A 21,214-nucleotide genomic window follows, 5' to 3' on the forward strand; every position below is an offset into this window, starting at 1 on the left:
AGGCAATTATAAATTAGTAATTAAGAGTTTATGGTGCCATAGTACCTGAATTCAAATCCTAGGTCTGCCACTTAGCAGCTGTATAACATTGAGAAAAATCCCTTAATCTCTGTGCCTCAATTTCCTCAGTTAGTAGGTACTTGGTGGAATTAAATCCATTGATACATGTAAAGTGCTTAGAGTAGTACCTGGCATCTAATAAGTACTTATGAAACATTTTCTGTAATAATATAAACTGAGTTTGGAGTAATGAGTAGGAAGTAATTATTTGGACTAAGGAGGAAGTACATTTAAAAATGTGGAAATGTGATACATCTTGGGATTGTGAAATGGCTTGGGACATGAGGAAAATGAGAAGTAATTTAATAAGGCAAGAAGGAGGGGGTGGTAGAGGGAAGGGAGGAGAGAAGAGGCTGAAAATGTGCATTAGGGCCACCTGTTGAAGGTACTTCTGTGCTCTGCTATAGAATTTGAACCTTAAACTGTGGGCTGTGGAGTCTTTATCATTTCTTTTCAGCAGGAGTTGACATGATTAGAGTTATAATTTATATAATTTATTAATTTACATAATTTATGGAACTAATTTAGATGACTATGCTATTTGCTCTTCACTTTGTTGGCATCTTTATGATAGTACTTATCTTGATGTAATAATCTATCTGTTATTTTGTTTTATTTTTGAGGTATAGTGCTTTTCAAAGTGTGGTCCATTGAGCACATAATTGTTAAAACTACAGATTTTTGAGCTGGTATGCTAGACCTACTGAATCAGAATCTCTGCAGATGGACCGGAGAATCTGTGTTTTCACAAGTTTCCTATATAACAAAGAGATTCTTGTATATTTTAAAATTTGAGAACCATTGGTTTGGTGAAAAGAACATAGCCTTTAGAAACAGACCCTAAGTATAAAACCTGACTCAGTCCCTTGCAGACTCTACCACTGGCAGATTATATAGCCAGTTTGAGTCTCAATTTCCCCGTATGTTGAGTGGAAATAGTAATATCCCATTGTGTGAGTGAAAAGAAACAGCATATGTAAAATTACTAATTCACAATAAGCCCTCATATATATTGCCTTCATTTCCAAGTTTATACATCTATCCCCCACATCTAGTGAAAGAAAAAAACTCTGCCTTACTCATCTTCTCATATCTAGTTCCTAACACAAAGCCCAACATATAGTAGGTATACATAACTATTTTATAAATGTGTAAATGAATGAATGAATGAGTAAATGATGAACTTTATGGGGAAGAACAAGAAATCAGGGTACCTGTTACAAGGCTAATGCCATAGTGTAAGCAAGAGATGACAAGAGTCTGAACTAAGGCATTATGCTTGGAGAATGTGCAGGTTTCATTCTAGATTACCAAACAGATATGTAGATTCTCTCTGGATTGATTTAGCCTTAACATATAAACTCTCACAAGTTAGCCCACTTCCTCTAAAGCAAACACTGAGATGGCAGTCCATCATTTGAAATCCTGCCACTGAAGAAATTAGCAAACCAGTCTTAAATCCAGCTTTTCAACTCACTCCCACATACTGCTTCTATCCAGATGAAAAAGAATCTTTTCTAAACATCTCCACCGGAAATTCCAGAGACTTACATTCTAGCAAGACCGTCTCAACTCAGGACTTAGAAATTACTTGCTACCTGTAAATTCAGCTCTCTGCTTTCATGGTCCTACAATGGACTATTTTAAAATTTCTCTGTTTAAAACTTTGGGTAATTAAAGTTTAAAAAATAACCAGTTCGTCTAACATTTAGACAGTCCTTGATGTAATAGGTACCAAACCTATTCTTTGAAAAATGTAACCTGAAAGAATGTTGAGTGTCAGGTTTGCCATAATCCTTTTTTCACTGTTTTTGAGCAAGAGCAGTTCATTAACGATTTTATGGGCAAATCAGTTTAAAAATTCAAACTTATAATGCAAATGTTTGTGGAGCCAAATGCTCATTCACTGTTCAGTTTTTAAGGATCTACAAAGTACCAGGCACTGTTTGTGACTAGGGATACAGAAATAATAAGAAAAAGTCTCTTCAGTTTGCTTATGGTCTGAAGAGAGAAATAAACATGTGAGTAGATAATGACAACTCTACAAGATAGGATAATACAAGGCTGGAGGTATATATCCATCTCTTTCTATCTTGCTCTTCTCTATGAAGAGTACGTTGGTAATAAAATAAGTTAAACCTATATTTGCTTTTCTTGTTATTCAGTTCATTCAGCAAGGGTAAACAGTTTATTCCCAGGAAAATCATTCCATGACTATCTCCTACACCAATTGAAGGACTACTGTATTTGTAGTATTTGGAAGCAAGAAAATTTAGAGGGAAGAAGCACATTAAGCATGGAAATTGAAGAGAAATGAAATGGCAAAAAAAAGCTATAGATGAGGTACCAGGTGGCCTACATTCTAATAAGCTCTGTGACCCTGGGAAAATCACTTAAACTTTCTTAGTCTCAGTTTCCTCATCTCTAAATGGGGATAAAAGTCCCTTCCTGGCTAACCTAATTATTGTGAGTATCACATGTGAAAGTGTCTTAGTGAAAGTGCTTTTTAAACTTTGGAATTTAAGACTTTAAAGGATTAAAAGTCTTAGGTAAAATATAGGTGGGGGATAGTCATTAATACTTATTACATTTTCCTTTCCAAATACTTAGTTAATGGTAGCTTTGATTAACAAGGAAATGAGAGTTTTTTACAGAATGGAAACCACAGTGATAAATTGGGCCTCGGGCCAAGGAATTCATTTTTTTTTTCTTTTTTAAAAGAATTCAGTCTTATCATGGAGTCGATCAGGCCTTCTAAGTCATTCCTGATTTCATTAACAAAATGATAATTCCTTCCAGTCTGTAATCTTTGTATGTTTCAGAGCCATGTCCCACCATCTGTTCCTCTCTCTAGGTCACCCAAAAGTCGAGCAAACTTAGGGGCTTGCTGTGAGCCCTTAGGTTAAAGAACCTCCCTCCACTAGTAGCTCCTACAACCTGCAACTTAGAATGTCATTGTCTAAAGGCAGACTAAACAGTTACGGAATAAGCAAAGTCAGTTCACCAAATAAACAGAAAGGAAAAATTGAGGGGTATCTTTTTGAAATTTGGCTTTTCAGAAAAATCAAAGTGGTCTTGAGAAAAATCAGAATTTTGTAAGACTTCTGAAATTTACTTTATAGTTTAGTATAAGCTTTCATTCTAAATTACATATGGTGCATAACTCATGCTTAGGACCACTCATGTTCTTATTTTTGGCACTGGGACACTTGTCAGAGCCCTGGTACATAGGCAGTGACTTGGATGAGGTATAGTAGTCAGCCAGGGAACAATGGAAAAGTGGTTCAGAGACCTGAAGCTTGTATTCATATAATTGCTCATGAACATTTCCCTGCTTTTCCTCCCCTACCACTGCCAGTCTACCCACAGAAAAATGATGCTGTTAATGAGTAATGATTTGCCCCAGGTCCTCCCCAGTCAGTCCTTAGAAGTAACTCAGAGAGGGACACTGGGTGGCTCGGTCATTACATATCTGCCTTAGGCTCAGGTCATGGTCCTAGGGTCTTGGAATCGAGCCCCGCTTTGGGCTCCCTGCTTGGCGGGAAGCCTGCTTCTCCCTCTCCCACTCCCCCTGCTCATGTTCCTACTCTCTCTCTCTGTCAAATAAAAAAAAAAGAATCTTAAAAAAAAAAAAAAAGAAGTAACTCAGAGAAATTCAACTGTTTGGACTGAGGTTATACATCTAGTTATTAGAAGGAAGAGGATTGATATTATTAGAGTGATAGTGATGATGATGATTAGGATAACATTTATCAAATGCCCACTGCAGTCCCAGATACTATACTAGGTGATACATATTCATCATTTCATCTCATCCTTTCCATCATCTAGCTTATGGGAGATATTGCTCCCATTTTAGAGATACCATTGATCAGTGTTAAAAGAGGTCAAGGAACTTACCCAAGGACATAGAAATTTAAGTGGCAAACCTAGAATTCAAACCAAGTCTGTGTTTTAAGCCTGTGACCTTTTCCATGTACTATTCTGTCATCAGGATGGAATGGGGACTACAATCCAAGTTGTTTGGTTTGGAAAATGAATGTCTTGGCTGCAGTACACCATGAAACCAATGCTATCAGGCGGCACTTCTTTTGAATACCAATTTAACGCATCTTTTCAAGCAATGCTTTCATCATTTATACTGCAGGTGGAGAAAAGTAAAAAATATTCCTCTCTTTTTTTCCACTTTGTCATTGTTTAGTTCTTGCCTCTGTTGGCTATCAAGACAATAGCTCATATAACTTTCCTCTGTAATTTTGATACTTGAGGGTTTCTGAGGCAACATTCACGTAATAAAATTAACCATTTTATTATTTTTTTAAAGACTTTATTTATTTATTTGAGAGAGAGAACATGAGAAGGGGGAGGGTCAGAGGGAGAAGCAGACTCCCTGCCAAGCAGGGAGCCCAGTGTGGGACTCGATCCTGGGACTCCAGGATCATGACCAGAGCCAAAGGCAGTCGCTTAACCAACTGAGCCACCCAGGTGCCCCCCATTTTATTTTTTTTTAACTTTTTTAAAAAGTTTTATTTATTTAAGTCATCTCTACACCCAACATGGGGCTCAAACTCACAACCCTGAGATCAAGAGTCACATGCTCTACTGACTGAGCCAGGTAGGCACCCTAAAATTAACCATATTAAAGTGTACTATTCAGTGGCATTTTGTACATTCACAGTATTGTGCAGCCTCCTTCTAGTTCTGAAACATCTTCATTACTCCAAATCCCCTGGCAGCCACCATTCTACTTTCTGTCTCTATGGATTTGCCTATTCTAGATATTTCATACAAATGGAATCACACAATACATGATTTTTTTGGTCTGGCTTTTTTTTTTTTTTAAGATTTTATTTATTTATTTGACAGACAGAGATCACAAGTAGGCAGAGAGAGAGAGAGAGGAGGAAGCAGGCTCCCTGCTGAGCAGAGAACCTGATATGGGGCTCCATCCCAGGACCCTGGGATCATGACCCAAGCCGAAGGCAGAGGCTTTAAACCACTGAGCCACCCAGGCGCCCCTTGTCTGGCTTCTTTTACTTAGATTCCTCTACACTGTGGCATATGTCAGTACTTCAGGTTTGGTTTTTTTTTAATGGCTGAATAATATTTCATTATATGGATATGCCACATTTTGTTTATCCATTCATCTGCTAATGGACATTTGGATTGTTCTTTTTCCCACCCTTCCACACCCCCCTTTTTAAATAATAGCTATCCTAGTGGATGTGAGGTGGTATCTCATTATGGCTTTGATATGAATTTTGCTAATGAGTAATGATGCTGACATCTTTTCATGTGCTTCTGGCCATTTGTATATATTCTTTAGAGAAATGTCTAGTTCTGATACTTTAAAAATAGGAGATACTGTTTTAAAATCCTATTTTGTAAACAAGATTATCAGAATATGGCCTAAGAAATTTTTGGAAATAGAATCTTAAATATCTAAACTCCAGTTCTGTTCCAATTAAATCATAAGATGAAGGTTAAAAAAAAGGTTTTTAAAAAAAAAAGACTTTCACCTCCCAAACATTGAGGAAGAAATTGAGGCACATTCTTACATCCTTCTGGTTCCTAATGAATTTGTCCCCTTAGAATAATTTAATTATTAAATTCTCTCCTTTCTTGGTTCTCATACTAACCAGGTACTTACTTAGAAAGTAAAATGTTCAATTTGGCTTCAGTGGCAGGTTATGTAAAACTTCACTTTAAATTATTATATATTTGAATTATTTTACTTTTTGAGATCACTGAATCTACAGAATTGCCAGGGACTGGCTTATCTGTTTTTATGACTTGAAAGAGTCAGTTAATTGTCCTCCCAGTTCAGGTCAGTCTGCATTTGCTGAATAACTGCTCTGTGCCAGGTACTGTGCCCAGTCATCAGCATGAAGAGTCCCCTGAAAAGAAACTTGTTGTTCATACAGATTATATTACAAAGGGTAGCCCTGGTATAATCTAGCACCCTACACAAGAGGACCATTTTTCTCAGTAGAGCTATATTTCTTACTCCCATTCTTGCCTATTATCATCTCTCTGAAGGCTTCTAACCATCTTTTAAATATCAGAACCCAAGATAAGGTAATAATAACTAATGCAAGCAAAAGGAAAGTTAAACAAGATCATTTAGCTTGCAAAGGCTGTTGACACTTCTGAGATCCATGATAGTTTCTAGAGCAGGTACTTTAGCTCCCTTTCCCTTTCTTTCTTCTTAAATATATAATTGTCTCCTTTCTTTCTTCCTTCCCTCAATATACATGAGGATGAAATAATATAATAATACACAAACTAATTAGAAAAGTGCCTGGCATACAGTAAGCATTCACTAAACATTAACTACTATTATTATCCACCAAGTGCCAACTTGGTAGAGTTAATGTATGCTGGAAAAAATCAGAGATTAATAAAACACTATCTTTGCCCTCTAAATTCTCAGTCATGGGAGAGACAAATATGTAAATATATAACTATAATACTATGGTGTGAATAGAACACAAAAGTGAAGCCATTCTACCCAGGGGTGGTGGTGGAAGGAGTACCTGTGTCTGCCTGGATACTTAATGGATACTTAAGGTGGGCCTGAAAGTATGAAGGAGAAGAGTATTCCAGGCCAAGGATAAAGGATGTTTATCAAAGTCCACAGTCTCTCATGGTTCATCTCCCCCTCCTGTATCCCCCAATTCACTTTTCCTTTCCTTCTCCTAATGTCCTCCATGTTATTCCTTATGTTCCAAATAAATGAAACTGTATGATAATTGACTTTCTCTGCTTGACTTATTTCACTCAGCGTAATCTCCTCCAGTTCCATCCATGTTGATACAAAAGTTTCATATTCATCCTTTCTGATGGCTGAGTAATATTCCATTGTATATATGGACCACATCTAATCTATCCATTCTTCTGTTGAAGGGCATCTTGGCTCTTTCCACAGTTTAGTGATTGTGGACATTGCTGCTATGAATATTGGGGTACTTATGGCCCTTCTTTTCACTACATCTGTATCTGAGAGTTTTAGAGGGGAGGAGGTGGGGGGATGGGTGAGCCTGGTGGCGGGTATTAAGGAGGGCATATATTGCATGGAGCCCTGGGTGTGATACATAAACAATGAATCTTGGAACACTAAAAAAAAAACATTAAAAATTGTTTTAAATTAAAATAAATAAATAAAAAGGGATGTTTAAAGGCAGGGAGGCATGCAAAAGCCTGGTCTATTCGGAGTTCTGTATAGCTAGAACATAGGATATGTGGAAGAGAGAAATGGGCAATGAAGCTGATAAAGTGTGTGAGGGCAGCTGTGCTAAGAATTTGTGCTTTATCCTGAAGGCGTGGGGAAATCATTGGAAGTTAGAAAAGAAGAGTGTTGTAATGTGAGTTTGATTTTAGAAAGGTAATTCTTTTACTGACACTATACTTTCAATGATAGAAATTTGATAATAGCAGTATATAACCACAGAATTTCTATTAATATAACAACAAAAAGGGGCACCTGGGTGGCTCAGTCGTTAAGAGTCTGCCTTCAGCTCAGGTCATGATCCCGGGGTCCTCGGATCAAGCCCCATCTAGGCTCCCTGCTCAGCGGAAAGCCTGCTTCTCCCTGTCCCACTCCCCCTGCTTGTTTTGCCCTCTTCCGCTGTGTCTCTGTCAAATAAATAAATAAAATCTTAAAAATAAAATAAAATAACAATAATAAATAAATAATAATAAATAATATATTAATAATTAATTAATAATAATAATAATAAATATTATTATTAATAATAATAATAAATAAATAAATAAAATAACCCTTTTACATGAAGTTAAAAACACTCCTTGATGTATGGACTGGTGTAACATCATTCTTTCCCACAGTACCTGGCCCGGTGTATTATTTATAGTAGATGTTCAGCAGAGTCATTGCCTGAAACTAAGCCAAGATAGCAAGTGGTTCACAAGAAAAAAATCTATACCTAAGCCTCTAAGACAGGTGATTTGTTCAAATGTGTCTAGAGTTAGAAAGTATTCCTCCACTTTTTCTGGAAACCTAAGTATATAATTCTCTTGCATTCTTTGTGCATTAGAATCACCTGGAGATCTTACTAAAATTTATGTTCTGCTTTCATCAATCTGGGATGGGGCCCAAAATTCTGCCTTTCTGACAAGCTTCCAGTTGTTTTCTGTGCTGCTTGTCATTGAATCACACTTTGATTGGCAGGGTTTTAACTACTACTTCTGTTACTACAGCCCAGTCATTCACGGTCTTATCATTTGATTAGCAGAATCGAGAATCAGAACTGTTTTTCAGGTGAGGTGGCATTCAAAGCTCCACTCTTTGACTATGGTGACTTCAACCAATTGATATGTTTATTCAGATTAGTAGTTTCTAATTAGAGGTTACCATTTGAAATGGTCCTTACCCATTTGATATTATTTCATACTAGAAAATTCAAAAACGTTATCTCTTTGAGTATTGCTCCCTTCTCTATATTACCCTCTTCTAGAATTCCGAGCAGATGCACATTAGACACCCTGATTATATCCTCTGTGTCTCTTACCTTCCCTATTATACTTTATTTCTTTGTATCTCTCTGTGTTGCAATTTTGGTTTTCTCACATTACTTCCACTTGATTAATCCTCTTTTCACCTGTGTCTGAGCTACTGTTTAATCCATTCATTAATTTTTAGTATTATTAATCATTTATTTTCTAAAGCTATATTGGAGTATGATTAATACATAATAAACTAAACCTATAAAAAGTATATAACCTGAAAGTTTCTGACATATTTATACTTATGAAACTCTTACTACAATCAAAATAGTGAACCTATTCATATCCTTCACTCTCAAAAGTTTCCTCATATACCTTTACAGTCACTTCCTCCTGCATTTACCTGCCAACCTTCCAAGTCCCATGCAACCACTGATCTTTCTGTTACTATAGATTTGTTTGAATCTTCTCAAATTTTATAAAAAACTGTATCATACAGTAAATACTCTTTAATATGGTTTCTTCCACTTAGCCTAATTATTTGAGACTCATCCATGTTGTTGTATGTATCAATAATTCATTCTAAACATTTAATTGGTTGGTAATATTCTACTATACATATATACAGAAATTTTACTATTCTTTTAGTTCTAATAATTTTTTAATGTAACTAGAATTTAAATAACATAGTTAATTACTATGGTATGTGTCATTCAGTGTATTCAAAATGTGCAATGACCATTCAGAAATATTAAAAATGCTACCTTTCAGAATAATTTAACAATTGCACTTTAAAATTTTGCATAAATGCCTTTTTAAAGACAAGTTTTTAAACAACAAAATAGCTTAAATACACTATATTTTTCTTCATGATTACCTCATCTCTCTCACACACATACACACACACACGCACACAGAATGCTTGAATATTCACCCATACTAAATAACAATATTCCAACATTGTTAATGCTTCATTCACTGTTAGCTATTCTGGATCCTAAAATAGGCTACTAATATATAGGACTAGTCTTCCCTCCAGGAGCCACTGAGTAATATGATGGCTATTTGTGTTTACGAGGTAACTGCCTCCCACACTCTGAAATCCTATGAAGAGGAATCATGTTATGACAGAGGTTCCAGTACCTGTCTGCTCTGAACAAGCAGTGGTTCAATGAAAGCACCTACTGCTGCTTTCAGTACTGTTTGTATTTTTTCACACTTTTTTATCCATTCACCTGTTGGCAGACACTTGGTTTTTTTCCTACTTTAAGACTATTACAAATAAAGCTGCTATGAACAGTTGTATACAAGTTTTTATATGTGCTCTCATTTGTCTTGGGTAATCACCAAAGTCTAAAATGGCTAGATTATATAGTAAGTATATGCTTAATTTTTTAAGAAACTGCTGTAGTGTTTTCCAAAGTGGCTGCACCATTTTACACTCCTATCGTGAGTGCACGAGAGAGAGTTCCAGTGCTATACATCCTTGTTAACCCTAGGTATGGTTAATCTTTTCAAATTTAAGACATCCTAATAGGTATATAGTAGTGTTCAATTTGAATTTCCCTAGTGATTAATGAGATCAAGCTGCTTTTCATGTGCTTCCTTGCTGTCCATATGTCTTTATTTTTGCCAACTTTTTAAATTGGATTATTTGTTATTTTTGCATTTTGAGTTCTTTATGTGTTTTAGATACAAGTTCTTTATTTGATAAGTAATTTGCAAAGATTTTTCTCTCAGTCTGTGGCTTAATTTTCATTATCATTTTCAACTCTCTGTAGGAGAACAAGAGTTTTTAATTTTGGTGAAGTCCAGTTTACATTTTTTTAAATCTGTCCTGCTTTTGGGTCATATCTAAGAAATATTTGCCTAATTCAAGGTCACTATTTTTTCCTATATTTTTAATCTGTAATCTAACTTTAGATTTTTATACTAAGGTCTGTGATCCATTCAAGTTAAATTTTATATATAGTATGAAGTATGGATTAAAGTTCTTTGGTGGGGAGAAGGGGTGGAGGGAGACATGGATATCCAGTAGTTCCACCACTATTTTTTTGCAAAGACTATCCTTTCCATTGAACTGCCTTCGCATTCAAGAATCAGTTGATCATATATGCATAGGTCTCTGTCTGGACTCCATTTTATTCCAGTGGTTATTTTTGTCTATCTTAATATGAATACCACACACAAGTACTTCAGCTTTGTAGTAAGTCTTGAAATCAAGTAGTGTAAGTCCTCTAACTCTCTTCTTCTCATAGTTATTTTGGCTTATTCTAGGTCCTGTGCATTGCCATATGAATTTTATAATTAGTTTATTAATTTCTGCAAAAAATACTGCCAGTATTTCTATTAGAATGCATTGAATCTGTATATCATTTGAAGAAACTTGACCTATAAAAATATTGACTCTTCTAATTCATGAAAATGATATATTTCTCCATTTATTTAGGTCTAATTTCTCTCAGCAGTATTTTGTAATTTTCAGGGTACATCTTTTTGTCAAATTTATTCTTAAGTACTTCAAATACTTTATGCTATTTTGGTATTTTTAAAATTGTAAGTTCTAATCATTTGTTGCTAGTATATTGAAATGTAATTGCTTATTGTATATCAATTTTATATCTTGCAACCTTACCAAAATCACTTATTAGTTCTAATAGCTTTTTGGTAGAATCTATGTAATTTTCCATATCTCTAATCATTTTATTTGTGATAGAGTTGTACATCTTCCTTTTTGTTCTAGATGTCTTTTATTTCCTTTTCTTGCCTTAGATATGAAAATCAATCAGTGTGATTCACCATATGATTATCTCAATGGATGTAGAAAAAGTATTAGGCAAAAGCTAATCCATTCCTGATACAAACTTTCAGTAAAATTGGAGTAGAGTAGAACCTGATAAAGAACATCTATTTTTCTTATTATTTTTTTGAAGATTTTATTTATTTATTTGTCAGAGAGAGAGCAAGAGTGAGAGAGTGAGTGAGCACAGGCAGGGGGAGTGGCAGGCTGAGGGAGAAGCAGGCTCCCCACTGAGCAGGGAGCTTGATGCAGGACCCTGGGATCATGACCTGAGCCAAAGGCAGACGCTTAACCGACTGAGCCACCCAGATGTCCCAAGAACATCAATTAAAAACAACAACAACAAAAAAAAACCTACAAGCTAATATTTTACTTACTGCTGAAAGGCTGAATGTTTTTTTGCTTAAATCAGGAAAAAGGCAGGGATGTCTGTTCATATCACTTCTCTTCACCAGTGATATGATCTAGCCAGTCTGATAAGCAGTAACTCTCCATTCTGCTCCCTTCAGTTCCTAGTACTCTCTGATTTACTTTCAGTTCTAAGAATCTACCTACTCTAAGTAACTCATGTAAATGGAAACATTACATTATGGCTGAATAATATTCCATTGTGTCTGTATACCACATTTTGTGTATCCATTCATCTGATTATAGACACTTAAGTGACTAGAGTGAATAGTGCTGCTATGAACATGTAATTATTGGCCATTTATATATCTTCTTTTGATAAATGTCTTTTAAAGTCCTTTGCCCATTTTTTAATCAGATTGTTCATTTTTGTTTTTGTTAACTTGTGGGAGTTCTAGATATTAAACTCTTATCAGATATACGATCCACAAATGTTTTCTTCCACTCTGTGAATTGCATTTTCACTCCCTGGTAGTGTCTTTCGATGCACAAAAGTTTTTAATTTTGATGGTGCCTAACTTACTTATTTCTTTTTATTGCCTGTGCTTTCATTGTCATACTAAAGAAATCATTGCCTAATCCAAGGTCATGAAGACTTTCACCTATATTTTCTTATAAAAGTTTTATAGTTTTAATTCTTAATTGTAGGTCTTTGATCCATTTTGAGTTTTTTTTTTATTATGTAAAGTAAGGGCCCAAGTTCATTCTTTTGTAGCTTACCCAGTACCATTCATTGAAAAGACTGTCCTTTCTCCTTTGAGTGGTCTTGATACTCTTGTCAAAAATAAATTTATCATGTATCTGAGTTTTTTTCTGGGATCTGTATTCTATTCCATTTGTTTAAATATCTGTCCTGGGGCACCTGGGTGTCTCAGTTGGTTAAGTGACTGCCTTCAGCTCAGGTCATAGTCCTGGAATCCCAGGATCGAGTCTTGCATCGGGCTCTCTGCTCAGCAGGGAGTCTGCTTCTCCCACTGACCTCTCTCCTCTCATGCTTTCTCTATCTCTCTCTAATAAACAAATAAAATATTTTAAAAAAATAAATATCTGTCCTTCTGCTGGTACTATAATGGTTTATTATTATTATTGTTGTTGTTGTTGAAGTATAATTCACATGCATTGTTATGTTAGTTTCAGGTATACAGTATAATGATTCAGTAATTCTATACATTACTGAGTGTTCATCATAGTAAGTATATTCTTTTTTTTTTTTAAGGGATATAGTAGAGATTTAATTTGGTTTTTTTTTTTTTTTAGTTTTTTTTTTTTTTCTTTTCAGCGTAACAGAATTCATTGTTTATGCACCACACCCAGTGCTCCATGCAATACGTGCCCTCCGTAATACCCACCACCTGGCTCCCCCAACCTCCCACCCCACCGCTCCTTCAAAACCTTCAGACTGTTTTTCAGAGTCCATAGTCTGTCATGGTTCACCTCCCCTTCCAATTTCCCTCAACTCCCTTCTCCTCTCCTTCTCCCCATGTCCTCCATGTTACTTGTTATGCTCCACAAATAAGTGAAACCATGTGATAATTGACTCTCTCTGCTTGACTTATTTCACTCAGCATAATCTCCTCCAGTCCCATCCATGTTGATACAAAAGTTGGGTATTCGTCCTTTCTGGTGGAGGCATAATACTCCATAGTGTATATGGACCACATCTTCCTTATCCATTCGTCCGTTGAAGGGCATCTTGGTTCTTTCCACAGTTTGGTGACCGTGGCCATGGCTGCTATAAACATTGGGGTACAGATGGCCCTTCTTTTCACTACATCTGTATCTTTGGGGTAAATACCCAGTAGTGCAATTGCAGGGTCATAGGGATGCTCTATTTTTAATTTATAGTAAGTATATTCTTAATCCCCTTTATTTCTCCCATCTTACCAACCTACCTCCCTATTAGCAGTTTGTTCTCAGTGCTTAAGTCTGTTTTTTTGTCTCTTGCTTATTTGTTTGTTTTTTTAGATACCACCTATGAGTGAAATCCTATGGTATTTGTCTTCTCTCTATCTAACGTATTTCACTTAGCAACATGCCATCCATATGATCCATCCATATTGTTGCAGATGGCAATATCTCATTCTTTTGCATGACTAATAATGGATAAATTACTACAATGTTTTTATTACTGTAGCTTTATAGTAAGTTTGGTAATCAAGAAATATGACTCCTTCAACTTTGTTATTTTTCAAGATTGTTTTGGCTATTTGGGGTCCTTTAAGTTTCCATATGAATTTTAGAATGGGTTCTTCTGTTTCTTTAAAAAATGCCATTATTATATCTAGTTGTTTCTTAAAGAGATTTAAATTTTTGTGTAGATCCAGATTTCCATCTGGTTGGTATTATTTTCTTTCTACCTGAAGGGCTTTCTTTAACTTTTACACATGCCCTTTGTATATCTGAAAAAGTCTTTTTATTTCATTTTCAATTCAAAGATATTTTTACTGAGTATAGAATTCTTAGTTGATACATTGTTTTCTTTCAGTGCTTTAAAGATGTTGCTCCACTCTTATCACTTGCACTGTTTCTGAGAAGTCCCTTTCATTCTTAATTTATTCCCCTATACATATTATGTCTTTTCTCTGGTTTTAAGATTTTTCTTTTTATTATTAATTTTATGCAGTTTGGTTATGATGTGCCTGGATGTAGCTTTCTTTATGTTTTTTTTTTTTTAACCTGGGGCTCATTTAGATTCTTAGATCTGTGGCATTTTAGTTTTTATCAAATTCAGAATACTTTTGACCATCATTTCTTAAAATAAGCTTTCTCTCCCTCTTCCCCTGCACCCTTTTCCCAGACTCCAATTACATTTAACACTATACTGCCAAAAGTTACCCATAGATAACTTTCTAGTTAAGTTATCCCTACCTTTCTCCAGTCTAGAATAGTCTTTTGATTTCAATTGGGCCTCTAGGTTTCCAAAATGGGTAATCTATCTTGTCAGATTCATATTACCTCCTCATTTACAGCTCTAATTTTTCAGTTTCCTCTTTATTTCTGGTACCCACGTATTTCTCTTTCTTTGCTTCTTTCTTTCTCACATGCTGAGTAATACTTTTTAAACACCTTTGTTATATTTTACCTATCTCTAAGTATTTATATTTAGAGAATTTCAAGTTATCTTGGTCCATACCTCTTCAGGGATATATATCAGGGCCATTTCCCTGCTTACCAGGGATACTTATCAGGGCAAAGAGCAAGGTGTACATTCTGACATGGGCATTCAAGAAGAACAGATAAATACCATATGTGTATATATGAATGTGCATATTTGTGTATGTATTTGGTAAGTATCTGAAACCAACCTAACCACTGTCATCTTCTTCAGTTTGATAATTCAGCATTCTGCATTAGTCTTTTGGGTATTAACTGATGATTACTAATTTTAAACACTACCAAGGAGTAACAAGTGACATCTAAATTCCGTTTCTGGTTAAGCTGCTCATTTCGGAACCATTTGACAGGTCAAAATATTTTCATTATTTTTAATAGGTTGTAGGAAAATCTGACTCAATGGTTACTGTTTCAGATGAAGAACTATAGTGAGCCACCTACTGTGTCACAGTGGGAAGAAAACATAGGCTTTGGGGTGACAAAGACTAGGTTTGAATTCTAATTTTTGCACTTTTTTTTAAAGATTTTATTTATTTATTTGACACAGAGAGAGAGATCACAAGTAGGCAGAGAGGCAGGCAGAGACAGAGAGAAGGCGAAGCAGGCTCCCTGCTGAGCAGAGAGCCCAATGTGAGGCTTGATCCCGGGACCCTGGGATCATGACCTGAGCCGAAGGCAGAGGCTTTAACCCACTGAGCCACCCAGGTACCCCTAATTTTTGCCCTTCTTAACAAGTCATTATAATACTCAGGATAAGAAATATGTGTGGATAAACATTACTAGTTTGACTACTTAGAGGCTCCACAACTTCAGGTATATACCTGTTGAGCACTGATAAGTCCATTCATTCATCTAACAAAAATGTATTTATGCTTACCATATGTAAGATGGTACCCTCGATACCATAGGGAATAGAAAGACATATCAAATGGATTCTTTTCCCTCAACTTACAGCTCAGGTAGGGAACAGTGAGGCAAATATATAAATGTGAGTGTAGTACAGAGCAGTATGAGAGCAGTGACAAGGGTGCTGTAAATGAAAGGCTCCAATGGAGGCTGTCACTTCGTTCTGAGCAATCCAGCTTCACATTTTGGTGTGATGAGTATTTTGATGCCAAATAGCCCAAGCCACAGCACAAGCAGCACCCCAGATCTATTCCTGAACCTGATTATCCAGCTCTTCTACTTCCACACAACATACATGTATTTCTTGTCACTTTGTCTGATCTTTCCACTCAGATAAGCAAGGGGATACTCCACAAGAACTGTATTTGTAGGTCGCAGGAGAAGTTCCAAGAGGTACATCTATAGACTCTGAGGACAAGTTTGTACATGAAATGTAAACCACAACACCTGGAATTTTCTTTTTTTTTTTTAATTTTTATTTATTTTTTTTAATTTTTTTCATTGTTACAGAATTCATTGTTTATATACCACACCCAGTGCTCCATGCAATACGTGCCCTCCACAATACCCACCACCAGGCTCACCCACCCCCCGAACCCCCTCCCCTCCAAAACCCTCAGTTAGTTCCTCAGAGTCCACAGTCTCTCATGGTTCGTCTCCCCCTCCAATTTCCCCTAACTCCCTTCTCCTCCCCATCTCCCCATTTTCTTTTTAAAAATTTAATTGTATAGAATAATGTGGGGGAGATGCCTAAACAGTGTTCTGTAAGTCCCCAGATTGGAGATGACAGTAAACAGGACAGTTAGAGAAACAAATATAAAATCGACAAGACAGAAAAGAAGAAATGATAGCCGTTCACAAGCAACTACCAAACACATAAGTAGCTCTGACCATAATAAGTTTAGAAAAATTCATCCTGCGCCACATGTCTGAGCTAGCCCTTCTATTTGCAATAATCAGGGAGAGCTGTGAGCAGAGGAAAGAACATTGGATTGCAGCCGGGAGGGGAGAAGAAACTGTCAGGAGACCTGGATTCAAGTCTAAGCTCTGCCACTTAATGGGTAGTCTTGTATAAAACCTTTATCCTCCTATGATTTCAGTTTCTTCATCTTTATTGTAGCTCTTTTGTACATGTCAGTCTCTTATATTTCTAAAACTGTATGAAAAACTGGTAGGATTTTTAATGACAGAGATGATGGAGCAGGAACTATTTCAGGTAGAAAGAGAGTGACATTATTTAAGGAACAAAAGGAAAATAATGCAAAATTTGAACACTGAACTCTTCCCAATAAGTTAGTAGGTTCCAAAACATAATGATGAAGGTGATCCAAAAGTGAGTATTCACGTCTTCCCTTAGCAAAGTGTGGCTTGTCTCTGTATCCTCAGTGCTAGTGTGATGCCTAATATTAAAGGGGAGAGATAGGGAAGGAAGGAAGCAAGTTAGCTGCTTCAGGAAGTCTCTCACAACAGGTGCCACATTTTGTGGCAGAGATCCCTGGATTTAATGGCCTTTCATATCTGCAACAGTCTGTTTTAAAACAGAGCTGTTTACTTAGAATGCTTTTATTATCAACTATACTTGTGTTCAAAGGGCTTCCAGCTGTGGTGGCTTTTAGAAGGTCCCTTTGTTGTGTGTACATAGTGTCATAACGTGTCATTTCTGCCCAGCCAGTCGATTTCATTGACTCAGATGGGGCTGCTTTGTGGATGAACTGTCTTCTTCCTCCTTAATTTCTATTGCAGACAATAAATATTTTATGCCTGGAAAGACAATTTATTTATTCAACAAATGCTTATTTAACACTTCCCCAAAACTAGGCAATGTGTGAAACACTTGGAATATAGAGGTGTATAATATAGACAAGGTCCCTGCCTTTATGATGCTTACAGTGTCATGGGAGAATCTCACATTAAGTAAATGATTATATGATAATTAATTAATTGCAATTGTGATAAATGTTTTAAAGGGAAAGTACAGAATATTACACAAGAAACCTAAACTAATTTGGAGGGATAGGGTCAAGAAAGTAATGTAAAATTAAAATTTTAGACATCCTAAGTATTTCTCCATTTGAAATACAGAAAGATAAAATTACTCCCATAGGTTATACTGATTATATTAGGGATTTCTGTATTTAGAAAGATAGACTTGTCCACAGAGGCATGAAATCCTTAGAAATCCAATCCTTTAATTTAATAAATGACTGAAAAGGGAGACGTTATTTATCCAAGAACACGCAGTTTGCTACTGGCAGGGACTGGACTTAAACACAGACCTGCTAATCCCCCCCATTACCTCTCCTCAGTGACTTAAAAAATAAAGACATTATATATCAAATAGATCAGCCATGGCCAAATGAACTGTTAAGTGGCCACTGTGTACAAACTTGGATATTGAGTGGGAGAAAGAATTCAGGGTAATGAATTAAGCAAATGCTAATATAAATAGAAATGCACAAAATATGTCTTTACCATGCTGATTGTATCTGGTCATAATAAAACTTAATGTATATACCAAAGTGGGAAATACCCAGCTAGAATTAGTGAAAATATATTTAAAGGTATATGCTTCTATTTCTCTAAAATATAAATACTAATGGCTTCATGAAAGTCTCCAAGTAGAAGTTTTTAAAACCCATTTTTATTCATGTGTAATATTATACAACATGTAAATTATCCTTGAATGCTTTGCAGCCTGAGTGGTCTCTCAGGTGGTTAAATATTATTCCTGATATTGTGTTCCACCATATAATTCATATAGCATACCCTTTCATCATAGATAGTATAGTAATTACCTTTAGGCCAGCAACTTATAATTCTTCCAAATTTTTTATTTCGAAGATTGGGAATTAATGAATTGTTACTATTTATATCAGAGATTTTGGAATTAGATGACTCATTGCATCTAAAAAGAGATTGAAACTTCAGAGAGAAACCCAGTCTTGAATAGGGATTATCAGTGAGAGCGCCTAAGTATATATTGAATTGGGGAGCCAAAAACTTAGAAAGTATTAGGTTAAGCCATATGAAATTTTCATTTTTAGAGGTCAAATATAGTCAAATATTGGTGACTTTATATGATTCGCTCAGCTATTACACAAAATGGCCCAAAAGGAAACCTATATTTTAATGTCAACAGGTGTGGGTATTTATTAATTTAAGTACACATGTATTGGCTATACCTCAGAATTTAACAAATGAGAAATTCTGGTAGTTGAATGAACTTTTAATTTCTTATGAAGTAACAATTTAAATGTAGGTGGATGGCACAATTACTTCAGAAGCTAAAAATGTCTTTAAAGATCTTCAACTTGAATAACTGCTCATGAAATGTGGATGACTTAGCAGTTACTTAGTTCAGTAACCAGGCTTTAGTGATAGGATGTGGACTGTAGTCAACCAGGGTATTTTGCTTTCAGACTCTTATGCCAGCCATTACTTTCTAGTCCTTTACTCTCTCCCAGTCCTTTGCCCCAGTGGTGACACGCTCTAAGCTTATCTCAGAAAAATCAGGATAAAAGAGGAAGGGAACTAATCATTGTGAAAATGAACTGTCACATGCTTCTCAAGACTGTGTATATATTATTGCATTAATTAATTCTCACAACAACCCTATGAAACAAATACTATTTCTATTTTACAGTTGAAGAAACTGAGATCCAGAGAGGTTAAATGACTTGCCCAAGGTCACACAGTTTACACGTGGTAGAGCTGGCTCCAGACATTCTTATTTCACTATCTACTGTGATACTGTTCTTGTTTGTTTGCTTATTTCTAACCTATATACTTTAGAAGTACCTTATTTAATTCTAATTCACACAAGAGTAAGATAAGGGGATTATCATTGTTTTCTTCTATTAAAAAAGTAATATAATAAAACAAATTTGAATCTTTTCCTTTAAGGATGAACGTGAAGCCAGAGAAAATGTGAAGAGAGAGCAAGATGAGGCCTATCGCCTTTCACTTGAGGCTGACAGAGCAAAGGTAGGTTTGGTCAAAGGACTTCTAAGATAAAGAACACAATCCTAAACAGTCTTTTATTATTTAAGTGCCAGCCAGTCCTTCTATCACTTTGATCCCTAAGAATGTTAGGTTTACAATGGAGAAAGCTAGATTCAGTTAACAGAATATAATTTTACCCTCGGTTCTTAAAGCATGGTTCATTTTGACAACACAAAGTTTTTTAAGAATCATGAATATGAAAACAAAAATGGGCCTAATATTTATTTTCCTTGTTTTTTAATCCACCTATGGTAAAAACCTAGCAGTGTTTTAAAAGCTCTTCAGGTGATTTCTACGGTGTAATCAGGGTTGAGAACATTGAGAACTACTGATTTAATATTTCTTGAGTACCTGCTCCTCTACTGTGCATTCAAGGAGGGGGAAATGAATAAGCCACAGTTTACCCCCAAAAGAAAACTCATAATGTGGTGTAGAATAGATTAACTTAAGAACACAGTTAGCTATAATACTTATGCAAGGATTCTAGAAGTTGTAAGGGAAGCCCTGAGTTCTGTGGGAGATTAGTGAACAGGAGTTTCGGTGGAAAGTCTGTTCCAGCTTTTTTGGAGAGCTAATAAGTAGGAATCTGTTAAGGGAGGGTTTCATGAAAGAGACTGTATATGTGTACTAAATAGAGAAAAGGGGTAGGAGACAAGAGGTGATATATGCTAACAGCAAGGAGCCGGAAAGCATGGGTGTGTGATGGAAGCTGATGTGACTAGATCTTGACATTTGGGTACAGGAAAAGTAGCAGTAAAGACCAAAAAGGAAGACCAGTGAAAGATCTTCTGATGGATCTTGACTGCCATGCTACCCAGAGGTACCCAGGTGTTTGTGTGGGTATGCAACATTCCCTTTCCATTCTTGTTCCAGAAAAAAACACTTTAGTATCACAGTGCTGGGAATGAGCTCTTTTTTTCCCCCCCTTTCTCCTTTATAACTAAACCAGTGTTATTGAGTGCTGGCTCCCTTTCTCTTTTATTGACAGAGGGAAGCTCATGAGAGGGAGATGGCAGAACAGTTTCGTTTGGAGCAGATTCGCAAAGAACAAGAAGAGGAACGTGAGGTAGGTCATTAATTTCAAGTAACGTTATTCATAAGCTAGGTTTATTCCCACTACGGTTGGTATTGAGGCTGTTAATATTTCTCATGACTTCTTTCCACTTTTTCCAGACTCATTTTAGTATGGAAAACCTAACCTTTCCTTAAAAGAATCATTCCTGCTCTTGTTGTGTGGAACTCTTAGAAAGCTTGACCTTGTACTAGATTCATTGTTTTCTGTTCTTTTCAATTCCTTTTCCTTTTTCTTGCATGACCAATGCTCTCATCCTTCCTGGATATTGTTTCATCCCAAGAATACAAAGACTATATTTTCCCCACCAAAAAACACATGAGTTACTTCCATGACATCTTGCACTGGGCCTCTATATATGGGGAATCCATTCAGCATAGTTTATT

General features: G+C 35.9%; 1 protein-coding gene across 2 annotated transcripts in view; it reads left to right on the plus strand.

The window, feature by feature from the left end:
* FAF1 (Fas associated factor 1) overlaps window positions 1-21,214 on the plus strand; it is a 464,195-nt gene that overhangs the window by 384,817 nt on the left and 58,164 nt on the right. For both annotated transcript variants that reach the window (XM_080801413.1, XM_080801414.1), the window contains 2 exons: window positions 19,658-19,738; window positions 20,745-20,822. In XM_080801413.1, the coding sequence (XP_080657539.1) occupies window positions 19,658-19,738; window positions 20,745-20,822 (159 nt within the window). The remainder of the gene's footprint in view (window positions 1-19,657; window positions 19,739-20,744; window positions 20,823-21,214) is intronic.

The sequence above is a fragment of the Martes martes genome (assembly GCF_963455335.1).
Source record: "Martes martes genome assembly, chromosome: 4".
In the NCBI taxonomy this organism is placed as follows: Eukaryota; Metazoa; Chordata; class Mammalia; order Carnivora; family Mustelidae; genus Martes; species Martes martes.